The following is a 12147-nucleotide window of genomic DNA, read 5'->3' as shown; positions in this document are numbered from 1 at the left end:
TAGTTTTATACGGATAGATATGTTCAAAAAATTCAGCACTATCTGATTCCATTACCGTATTATCATGAATATCCGGATGTTCGGACTTATGAACCAAAAATCGACATGCCTTACTGTTTGTGGCATATCCAATGAATACACAATCCACAGTCTTAGGTCCTATTTTTACCCTCTTAGGTATAGGAACTTGGACTTTGGCTAGACACCCCCACACTTTGAAATATTTCAAATTGGGTTTTCTACCTTTCCATTTCTCATATGGAATTACATTTGTCTTTGAGTGAGGCACTCTGTTAAGTATCTGATTTGCTGTAAGGATAGCTTCCCCCCACAAGTTCTGTGGTAAACCTGAACTTATAAGTAATGCATTCATCATTTCTTTTAAAGTTCGGTTTTTCCTTTCTGCAATTCCATTAGACTGAGGAGTGTAGGGAGCAGTAGTTTGATGGATTATTCCATTTTCTAAACATATTTCTGCAAATGGAGATTCATATTCTCCACCTCTATCACTTCTGATCATTTTGATCTTTTTATCTAACTGATTTTCAACTTCAGTTTTATATTGCCTAAATGCATCTATTGCTTCATCCTTACTATTTAGCAAATAGACATAACAATATCTAGTGCAATCGTCAATAAAAGTTATGAAATACTTTTTCCCACCACGTGATGGTGTTGACTTCATGTCACAAATATCAGTGTGAATCAATTCTAAAGGATTTGAATTCCTTTCAACAGATTTATAAGAATGCTTAGCATACTTAGATTCAACACAAATTTGACATTTTGATTTATTGCACTCAAATTTTGGCAAAATATTTAAGTTAATCAGTTTTCGCAAGGTTTTGTTATTAACGTGTCCCAAACGTTCATGCCATAAACATTTAGACTCAAGCAAGTAAGAAGAAGCAAAATCTTTATTCATATCAACTGCAATTACATTGAGTTTGAAAAGGCCATCACTAAGGTAGCCTTTTCCTACATAGATATCATTTTTGCTTACTACTACTTTATCAGAAACAAATACACATTTAAATCCATTCTTGGTCAGAACTGGAATTGAAACTAAATTCTTTCTCAATTCTGGAACATATGAGACCCTATTCAAAGTCACCACCTTGCCTGATGTCATCTTTAATAGGACTTTGCCAGTTCCTTCCACCTTTGCAACAGCGGAGTTTGCCATAAACAATTTTTCATCTGTAAGTGCTGGAGTATATGATGAAAATAATTCTTTGTTGGCACAAACATGGCATGAGGCACCAGAATCTATCCACCATTCTCTTGGATTTCCAACCAAGTTACATTCTGAAAGCATTGCACAGAGATCGTCCATTTCTCCTTTGGATTCAGCCAAGTTTGCTTGATCCTTCTTTTTCTTGTCCTTCTTAGGACCCCGACATTCATTAGCCCTATGACCATGTTTACCACAATTAAAGCAGTTTCCATTGAATTTCTTCTTAGGAGGATTGCTTTTTGGACCAGATGCTTTCTTTCTTTTCTTTAATTTTGTGGGATCTTCTTCAACAAAATTTACTCCAGATATTGCTGAATTACCACGTGACCTCTTTTCTGCAGCCTTATTATCCTCTTCGATTCTCAACCTTACTATGAGATCTTCAACAGTCATCTCCTTGCGTTTGTGTTTCAAGTAGTTTTTAAAGTCCTTCCACAATGGAGGTAACTTTTCAATAATTGCAGCCACTTGAAAGGCATCATTCACAATCAATCCTACATTAAAGATTATGTGAGTATTAAGGGAAAACTTAATATTTCTAACATAGGCATTAAATAAATTTATACCTTCAGCAAGGAGATCATGGATTATGACCTGCAATTCTTGAACTTGGGTGACGACAGTCTTACTGTCTATCATCTTATAGTCCAGAAATTTTGCCACAATGAATTTCTTCATTCCGGCATCTTCTGTTTTGTACTTCTTTTCTAAAGCATCCCAGAGTTCTTTTGAGGTTTTGGCATTGCTGTACACATTGTACAGATCATCTTGCAGACCACTCAAAATATAATTTTTACAAAAAAATCTGAGTGTGTCCACGCTTCTGTTACCAAGAATCGTTCATCAGCCGGAGTTTCATCGGACATAACAGGAACATTCTCATTGATGAACTTCTGCAGACTCAACGTAGTGAGATAGAAGAACATCTTTTGCTTCCATCTCTTAAAGTCGACTCCAGAAAACTTTGCAGGTTTCTCAGCTGGTGCTAAGGCAGCATTTGAACGATTATGTGCAACCGTTGTTGTTGCAGCACTTACTGTTCCATCATTTATTTGACTTGAATTAGTCTTTTTTTTTTCTGTCACAAATGACAGATAAATTAAGTATTTGAAATACTAACAGTAAAGAACAAATCTTTACACAAACTGTTTCTGATTTAACGATAAAGTTTTTATGTTCTTTTAATCGTTAATCGAATGAATTTTAAAAATTCAAGCAGAGTAGAAAACCATAAAGGTTTTAATCTCCAGAAACCTCAAATACAGAAACTGTTAAATTTCTTAAGATTGTTATTCTTACAATAACCTGTATTTATAAGGTTAATAAACAGAAACAGAAATAAGATGAAGCAGAAAAAAAAATATAAAATACAAGAATTAATCCGAGTCCACAGAAACTACTGTGTGTCCTTAAGAAATTTAATCCCCTCACTGTACCCAAGGTTATGGATTAATTTCTCCCAAGATAAAACGGATTAAACCTGTTAAAGAAATAGCAGTACCTCAAACTTCTTTAACTTCAACGAACTTAAGAACAGCAACAAGTCACACAGACTCAGTCGATCGACACTTTGATTTTATTTGAGAGAAAAATAAATGCAGAGAAGGAAAAATTTTCAGTGGTTTAAAAAATCAAAAATTGACTTCCTTTTATAGCCATTTTCAGCAAGGAACATGTCTGTTCAGTGAAATCTGTTCAGACCCATTTTATCCAGAAAGTTGTGTCTTTTGGAAAAAATAACAACTTTTCAGAAAATTGTGTCTGTTAGGAAAATAACGACTTTTCGGAAAGTAACGACTTTTCGGAGAGTAACGACTTTTCAGAAAGTGTAACAACTTTTCGGAATGTTACCGTTACCTGACTTTTCATATTCTCTCTTTTCTTTTCCCATTCACACTTGCTAAATCCCAACACTTATAGTCATGAAAGGGTAGTATCAACAAATATGTTTTGTGTCTTATCTTAAAAATCACGACCTTTTCGAGAAGTCACAACACTTTGGTAAAGTCACAACTTTATATAAAAGTCACAACTCTTTGGAAAAGTCGCAAATTATTTGAAAAGTCAAAACTCTTTGGAAAAGTCACAACTCGTCAAAAAATCACAACCCTTTGAAAAAACTTGCATCTTATTCGAAAAGTCACAAGTTATTAAATAAATCACAACCTAAATTAGGGATATTATAGTAATTTAACAATCAAGTTAGGAGTTCATGTTTTTAAGGCAACTAGGAGATGAGAAAGGAGCTCGGAGATATTGAAAACCTGACTGAAGATAGAATCGATGAGATTCTGCATAAATTTTTGAATGATTTGAAACAAGACTCTCTCGAGATAACGGTTGGCAGATGATGCTACCAGCACTTAAGGAAAACTCTGAATTACATAGGGATTTTCCTAGGAATTAGTATGAAAATCCGCAGAAAACTATTTTCCTGCAAATTTTCATTCTAATCCACAGGAATATCCTCATGCAATTCACCCTTTTCTTGTAGTGCAGCATATAGCATATCAAAAGTATCACTCAATGCTTACACTCGAATTTTTGCAAGAAAGTATCCGAAATGTGCATCAATTGTGTCCATCCTGGATTCGTCAATACAGATTTATCCTGGCATAGAGGAACAATGCCTGTTGAGGAAGGAGCTGAAGAATCTGTCATGCTAGCTATTTTGCCTGATGGAGGACCTACGGGTTGCTACTGTGATCGTACAGTAGTCAACGAGTTTTAGATATAACAATAACTACACCTCAGTCCCAAACAACATTTCAAATATCTCTCTCTCTCACACGCACACACAAAAAAAAAGTCACAATTTTAAATTCAATCCACTTCTTTGAGCTTATTCAACCATCACGAGTTGTCTTTCTAATTTGATTTACCGTACACAAATCTTACAAAATGAGTACTCTAACCACTAGTTGAGTGTCCAAACATATTTTCAAATCGAGTTTGTCAACTTACAAAAAAGGCTTGCACTGGAAACATGAAATAGTATAGGCGGTACAATGATTTTAATCGTAGCCCCATCTCGAAGACTTGCCTATAACAGCAGATCTGAGTTCAGTGTGGATGACATAATAACTTTAACGGAGAGAACAAAAAAAATAGAACATATGTAAAAAAATAGCAGCAGCACCTTAGAAGCACTTAATGTGGACAATGGATGGACCAGACTTGTCGTACTCGCCCTTCAAAATCCACATCTGATTAAGCACAAAACATGTTCAAGTTAGCAATACCAGCCCCATCCAAGAAATATATAATTATTTCCCAAAACTTGTGATTGTTATCCCTGTTTATCTTTTCAAAAGTAATTTAGATTATCTATGGAGGTTAAATATAAAGCAATGAGCACAACATAATTAAAAATGAAATAAAATTAGGAAAATAATAGCTTAAATCAGCCATTTATTTTAATTAAAGGCATTACCCATCGATCTCTATGGTGGAGATATGAGCAATATTTGGCCAGTATTCCCCCTTATCAAATTCTAGTAGTGGTGTGAGCAATGGACATTCTGAAATAGATAGTTTAGAGAGGGAAGAGGGCATCCCTTTTACTAGAAGGGATTGGAGATTAGGGCAATCATAGATGGTCAGCTCAGAGAGGAAAGAGGGCATCCCTTTTAATGGAAGGGATTGGAGATTAGGGCAATCATAGATGGTCAGCTCGGAGAGGGAAGAGGGAATCCCTTTTGATGGAAGGATTTGGAGGTTAGGGCAGTGGGACATCACCAGCTCAGAGAGGGAGGAGGGCAGTGCTGATTCAGGAAGTGATTGGAGATTAGGGGAGCTGCCAATTTCTAGCCAAGTGAGGTGTGAAAAGGAGGAAAAATGGCCTTGTTCCAGCATTGACTGAATTTGAGGTAAATTACCCTCAATACATAGAGATTGAAGAGAGGTGAGGCTTTTGAGATGTTGGCTGCTTAATGTTTTCAGATTGCGTATGGTAAGTCTCTGAATAGAGGAAGGCAACTCCCAATGTTCAATATCTTCGTCACTCCCATCATGTCCGATCGCAATAAAGTTGAGACAGTGGAGTCTCTGTAAACGCCACTCCTTTCGGCCATTTACCAGTTTCTTACAATTTTCGATCTGAAGGAATTGTAAGTAGATGGGCAGTCCTCCTTGAGGAAAGGACTCTATTTCTAGACAATTATCCAGTTAAGTGCCTTAAGAGATGGAAGGAGTTCCTGCATACGTTTTGGCAAACACTTGAGCTTCTTACACTCCCAAATATTCAAATGCATCATCTGGGCAGCTCCTCCACATGACACCAAAAGTTTTTCAACATTCTCACAATTCTCAATGGTGAGACTTTCAGTGGCAGTAGTAATAAAAACCCTAGTAAGGTTCTGGCAACTCCTTATAGTTAATTTGTGTGCTGTTAGGAGCAACTTAGGTGATATATCATCTATACAATCACATTTACACAGTATCAACCTCTCTAGAAACATGTTACAATAACCAACTAGCTCCTCCAATTTAAATTTCTGACAATCACATATCCATATTCTCTTCAAGGAACTGGGCAGTGTGCTAAAAGGAAAGGGGGTAACAGAGTTACAATCATGTATATCTAATCCAACAATCGGCTTCCTTCCCTCAAGTTAGGTTCTAAGGAGTTGAGCATCATCAAAAACAATTGGACAACCAATTACTTCAAAACTTTTTAAACTTGAAAGTTGGATCGGTCCCTCCAAACTGACTTCAGGGCAATTTTTAATTGAAAGCTTCTCAATCATAGGGAACTCCCCAATTGCTAGTACGTGCCATTGCTTCCACTCCGTCATATCTTCAAATCTAAGCTCCACAAGAAAGTTAAAACGCTTTTTGGAGGACAAACTACCATAGAACTTTTTAGTCAACTCTATTATTCCATCCATCCCTTCAACCAAAAGGATTTTAAAAAAGGGAGTTGTCCTAGGGCTGGCAAGGAATAATAGTCCTTGCAGTTCCTAAGTGACAATTTCAGCAGCTTAACAAACAAAGGATCAGCTACCCAATCGGGAAAGTTTTTTCCTCTGTATCCACTGATTTCGACTTCTTTTATGTTTTAATGTGGGCGTAGTTCATCAAGTATGTCTCTTTCTGTTTGTGAATTGTCAGCACTGCTACTTGCACTCCACTCCAATGATAACTTGTCAACATGATTCTTCTCCCTCATCTTTGCCTTCACAGCTTCCTTTCTATCAACCACATTTCCAACTCTACAACTTATAGAGATCCGTACAAGTTATGCACTTCACCCAAATCTTCCATTCTCCAACCACCTATAAGAAACTTGGCTCCCACCAACACTTGGAGGCTTTTCAACTTGCTCAGATGTAGCGGCATCTTCAATCGGCGAGTGTTGCTTATGTCAAGATGACACAAGTTAATCAAATTCTCCATCTGTAGCGGTAGCTCCTCAAGATCACCACAAGATGATAGGAGAAGTGTCTCTAAGTTATACAATCCACAAATGGAATCTGGCAACCTTTTAATCTTTGTCTGAGAAATATCCAAAAATCTCAGGAGTTTTAATTCGATAAATAAGTCATTTGGCAACTACTTAATCTCATAACTTGACAATGATAATGCCCTTAAGGATGTAAGTCTTGGCAATATGTTATGCAGCACCCTCTTGCTTAGCTGAATGTTGTACTTATAGAGCTGGATATTGATTGGAAGTAATGTCCTCAGCTGATCTGATTCAAAGTCCCAAGAATTCAATTTCTCAAAGTCACCATCTTCTCCTATTGAACACGACATGTACCGACATTGTTCCAACATGTGCAATCCTTTGTTCTCTTCCAACCTTATACAAAGATTTGAAGATGCAATTTGGGCAAATCATTGACAAGGTCATGCATTATGAATTCCTCTACGTCTCTTTCAGAAGACTATGAGGCCATTTTGAACAGTGATCTTGATCTCAACTCGAGAAAGTATTGGTTACCAGAATGCAACTGATGTACAAGACCATTAGCTATCCACAGGTGAATAACTTGTTCTTTGCGAAATTGATAATCTTTGGGATATTATCATATCATATATTATTATAAGTGAGAAGCTCCAAAGTAAAAAGTTGAATTACCATTTTGCCCCTCTACTAAATTAAAACTTTTATAATTTTCGTATATATATATATATAATCTTCTTATTCTCATTTCAAAATCTTAACCTTTCAAATTTCTCACACAAATTTTAAAAAAATACAAATGAGTAATTATTCCTTAAAGACAAGAATAAGTAGATGCATGTATCTTTTAAAGTTAAATTTCATCTCTATCTTTTTTATATTTATTTTAATAGTATTTGACCTTTCAATTTTCCATGTGTCTTTTCATGTTTTCATAATTTTGTTGTATAAATTTAACTTTTCTAAGAAAAATTTTAATTTACTATTCCTACAATCTTGTGTGTAGAAATTCTAAAATTTATTTCACTCATTAAATTTTTTTTCTTTCATCTCCCAACTTCTTTTTACATTTTCATTCATATTTTAACATATAAAATTTCTTTGTTTTATTGGTTGTACATAGTTTAATCTTCTCAAAAATATTTATTTTGATCAATCTTTTCACATTCGTTAACTACTCTATAAAGTGTATCATAAGGTGAGTTTGTCCAATTATTTCATTTGCCTTCTTTGGTAAGATTTCTCCTCCAAAAAGAGCCTACTTCAAATAAATTTATTCCAATATAATTGATTTAGCTACAAAATTGACTAACACTTTTTGTATTATTGCTAAATTAGCAGCATATTCACTTTTTTTTAGTATAATATCTATTTATGAAAAACTTCTGTTGCAATAAAATTCAAATTCAGATACAAGTTGATCTGTGAATGCCTTTGTATATTTGAACTTTGAAATATGGGCATGGCTATGTTTGGAGCACACATGTTCATAGTTGACTGTGTTTTTGTATAGCTTAAAATGGTATGAAATATTCGTGTGTTGAACGTGTTCGAGAACTAGTATTATTATAAGTGGAAAGCATCAAAGTACAATATTGGATTACCATTTTACCGTTATATTATATAAAAATATTTAATTAACAAATATTAAATAATAATCATATCATATTGTACTTAAAATATATATTTTTACATGAAATAAACACATTAAAAAGATAATTATTCATTAATAATCTTCTAAAGAAATTGTTGTCTCTTTACATTCCCCACTATGATCCTTGTCTTTTCATTTCATATATGTATTTCTTCTTGCTTTTTACATTCTATTTTATTATGAGTTTGATAGAGAGCATTGGAACATTTTTCTTTTGGATGCTGCATTTTTTTTTGTTTCTTACTTCTTACTTATGATATAGTTTATGATGTTTGACTGATGTTTAAGATTTTAATCTCTCATGAAAAATAAAATTTGTAATTTTGTGTCGATAGCTTATGAGATGATTTTTTTTGTTATAGGGAAAATCAATTGATGAGATGCTTCTCTGTCGATCGCATAGAACTGTACTTTGAGTTGTGCCAATACAAATGGGGTAAGTCACATTCCGTTCTGACATGATTTTTTTTGTTAGCACAATTCTTTGTCTGTGTTTTTTTTTTTTACTATTATTATTATTATATTTTGTCAATAGCAGGTCAAATTTATGAATTTTCATATGCAGATTCATGTGAGTTATTTGTGTATAAAGCTATTTAAGTATTGAATTTTGATAACAACCATATAAACCAATAAAAGTAAAAAATGTATTTATGAGCTTTGGCATGTTAGTGATGTGATATTCATTGGCTATTCAGCTTCACTTTCTTTGTTTGAATTTAATTTTTTTAATGGAGTTTTCATCCAAAAGAAAGAAGGGAGGATAACCAACCCATGTTAAGAAAAAAGGAATGAATACAATATCATATTTTGGTTATTTTACTCATGAAATTATATTAACTTTCTTTGCTTTAATTTTAGTTGATTATTTTAGTTATTTGATCCATAGTTTACCCTCCCTTTCTCATATAGAATTTATATTACTCATCACTCAAATGTCATAATATTATTTTATCATGTTTTTTATTTTTCAAATACAATTTGAACAATACAATTCCACAAAATATAAAAGAAATGTTGAATTTCTTTTCTAACAAAAATATATTATAAATGCGATGAGTCATATCAAATGAAGTTTGTTTAGAAATGTAATATTGATTGTGGTGGTAGTACAAGGGTTTAATTGATGATATGAGTGTATTAAGTTTGTAATCTATGAATTTAATTAACTTAATTTTTGTTAATCAAAATATAATATCTATTATAAAAACTATTAAAATTTGACAAATTCATATCAAATTTTAACTCATAAACTAAAATTAAAATCAATTTAGTACTACTTAAGAAACTTCAAGATTACACTTTAGATATTGGATGTCATTGATTTTTGAATATATTTATTATATATTGATGCATATTTTAAAAATACTTATGCTCACTAGAAAGGGGTACACGTGCAACGTGCGTGTCCAAATACTAGTTGCAATAAGCAAAATATTGTTTCAAATGTGCAGGAAGATCATTGTAGCTCAACATCAACGCTGGTAATATATCATTCAAACAACTTGGCAGCTCCCATATTTAACTTCTTAAAATATCTCTCCACTCATCTACCTCTGATTTGCAGCGTAAAACACCAGCAAGTGCCTTTAGAGCTAAAGGCAACCCATTGCACTTGTCTGCAATTTATTTTCCAATCTCTTCAAGTTCTGGATGTTGTTTAGCATCCGTGTTTTCTAGTGAATGCCTTTTGAATAGATCCCAAGAGGCTTCATCAGACAGAGTCGCCACGTTGATTGCCTCACTACCCATCATCAAGGCAACACTCTCTTTACGTGTTGTCACAATGATCTTACTTCCTATATCTCCTTGTACGAAAACATTTCTCAAGTCATCCCACTCATTATAGTTGTCATTCCACACATCATCCAGAACAATAAGAAACTTCTTCCCCTTTAAGCTCTCCTTCAATTTTACTTGTAGCTGATTAAGATTGTTATCAACGTTTAAGCCAATTTCTTGAAGTAAACCTTTTGCTATTCTGAAAGCATCATATGCCTCAGAAACACAAAACCAACCTTTTAAAACAAACTGGTTCTTTACCCTCTCATCATTGTAAAAAGCTTTAGCAAGTGTTGTTTTACCAAGGCCGCCCATTCCAACAATAGGAACTACAGACAGTTTTTTTCCACTTGCATCTTCAGATATTAAACGGTCAATCAAATCCTCTATTTCGCTCTGCCTACCAAAAATGTCAGAATCATCAATCAAAAAAGTTGAAGGTGTTCTAGTGTCTTGTTTTGTCAAACTAAAATGCTCCTTTAAGGCAAGGCGGCCAATTTGCTTTCTAACACCTCCAATGTTTCAATAGTATCTTCCAACTTGTCCTCTATGTTAAGGAAAAATTCATCACTCAAGCAAAGGTTGAGGTCACTTACTTGTTGGTTGCTTGTTTCTGCAAAATTCTGATGCTGACCGTCCACCTTAAGTCTCAAAGCTTCATAATTGACTTGTTCAGTAAAGATTTCAGCAGAGTCCACAGCATCTCGAAGCTCATCAAGCCACTGGCTCACAAACTGATTTGATGCCTGCTTATTATCTGCATCACATATCCCAGCTTGAAGACCAAGTAAAGTCATTTTCAACTTCTTTAAGAGCCGAACATGATCCTTATGCTTCCGGATCATGTTGAGCAGATCACCATGAGGAGCAAGCCTATCAAAGAGAACATTAAAAGCTGAAAAGAGAAATGCACCACCAACTGCTAAGCCAATCTCCATTTCTGAAATCTGCAAGGAAACACAAAATGATTTTGAGAAGATTAATATTTTCTGTCTATCTTCAACTACTAAGATAGTACTTTACTTTACCTGTTGAATGTTGAGAGTAATTTGCAAACAAGAATGATCAGTGATTGCTTGAAATTAGTACAACTATTTTTCAGCTAATCTACATGAAGCAAAACAGTCCTCTTCTCTTTTCAAAAGTTATGACTTGAATAAACAAAGACTAATTGAATAATTGAGGCAATCATATTCAATTACTTTTGCTGTATGCAATTGTTTATTTTTCAACAGCTCACTGTAGTGCTTAATTGGGCCTACCATATCATGAATACATTTTAGAATTGTGAAGAATTGGAATCTCTTCCATTTTCCTTTTCTTTAAGGTATTGTTTTTCTATGTTTACTTGAGTCGAGGGTCTATCGGAAGCAACTCTCTACCTCACAAGGTAGTGATATGGTCTATATACACATCCCACTTGTCGGGTTATATTTGGTATGTTGTTGTTTTATTTCGGCCATTTACCAGCTTCTCGCATCCGATGATCATAAGTTGTTGTGCAATCCTCAACTGTTTGTGTTATAACATCAACTTTATACAAATTCAAGAGTTTACTTGTTAATATCCAAAGTTGGAGGCATAAAAAAAGTTCAAATTATCCTTCTTTTTTTCTCTTTCCCGTGAGTAAAAATTTTCATACAACAAGAAGAGTCTTTTGACTCAATTGAAGACAAAAGAGGGAGGATATTTTATTTATTTTGGGTGGGCTGGTGGGTGGGGATGTGGACAGCCATAGGAAAAAAAAAATCAAAACTTTCCCCTTTTTGATCTAAAGTATCACTTTTCACCCAACAACACTTTGTCTTCATAATGTTTTATTTTCATTTCTTCTTACTTTACTATCACACACAATTTTATTTTTTTTATACTTGAAAACACGTTAACAAGTTGGTACTTTGATAACACCAAGAGCTATGGCAATTTTCAAATGATAAAAGTTTTCCCTTGTAGTTGTTTTGTTATATACAAGATTAGAGTTTTCGAGCTTGAATGATTGAAATTGTAATAAAGTCTTTTTGATAGTGCGAACTATAACACCTCATAATAAATTATTATCAATAAAAC

At 33.9% G+C, this 12147-nt stretch overlaps 1 protein-coding gene and 1 pseudogene across 1 annotated transcript; one reads left to right on the top strand and one right to left on the bottom strand.

Moving 5' to 3' along the window:
• Positions 1 to 3471: 3471 nt before the first annotated feature.
• LOC107003887 (short-chain dehydrogenase/reductase 2b-like) lies at positions 3472 to 3968 on the top strand. The gene is made up of 2 exons (XM_015202144.1): positions 3472 to 3576; positions 3789 to 3968. The coding sequence occupies exons 1-2, from the start codon at positions 3472 to 3474 to the stop codon at positions 3966 to 3968; spliced, it is 285 nt and encodes a 94-aa protein (XP_015057630.1).
• Positions 3969 to 4466: 498 nt separating this feature from the next.
• On the bottom strand, positions 4467 to 11665 carry LOC107003150 (annotated as a pseudogene).
• Between the last annotated feature and the right edge of the window lie 482 nt (positions 11666 to 12147).

This window comes from Solanum pennellii, chromosome 11 (assembly GCF_001406875.1).
Source record: "Solanum pennellii chromosome 11, SPENNV200".
NCBI lineage: Eukaryota > Viridiplantae > Streptophyta > Magnoliopsida > Solanales > Solanaceae > Solanum > Solanum pennellii.
Note: the sequence above shows the minus strand (reverse complement) of the source record. Positions and strands in the feature narration are given on the sequence as shown.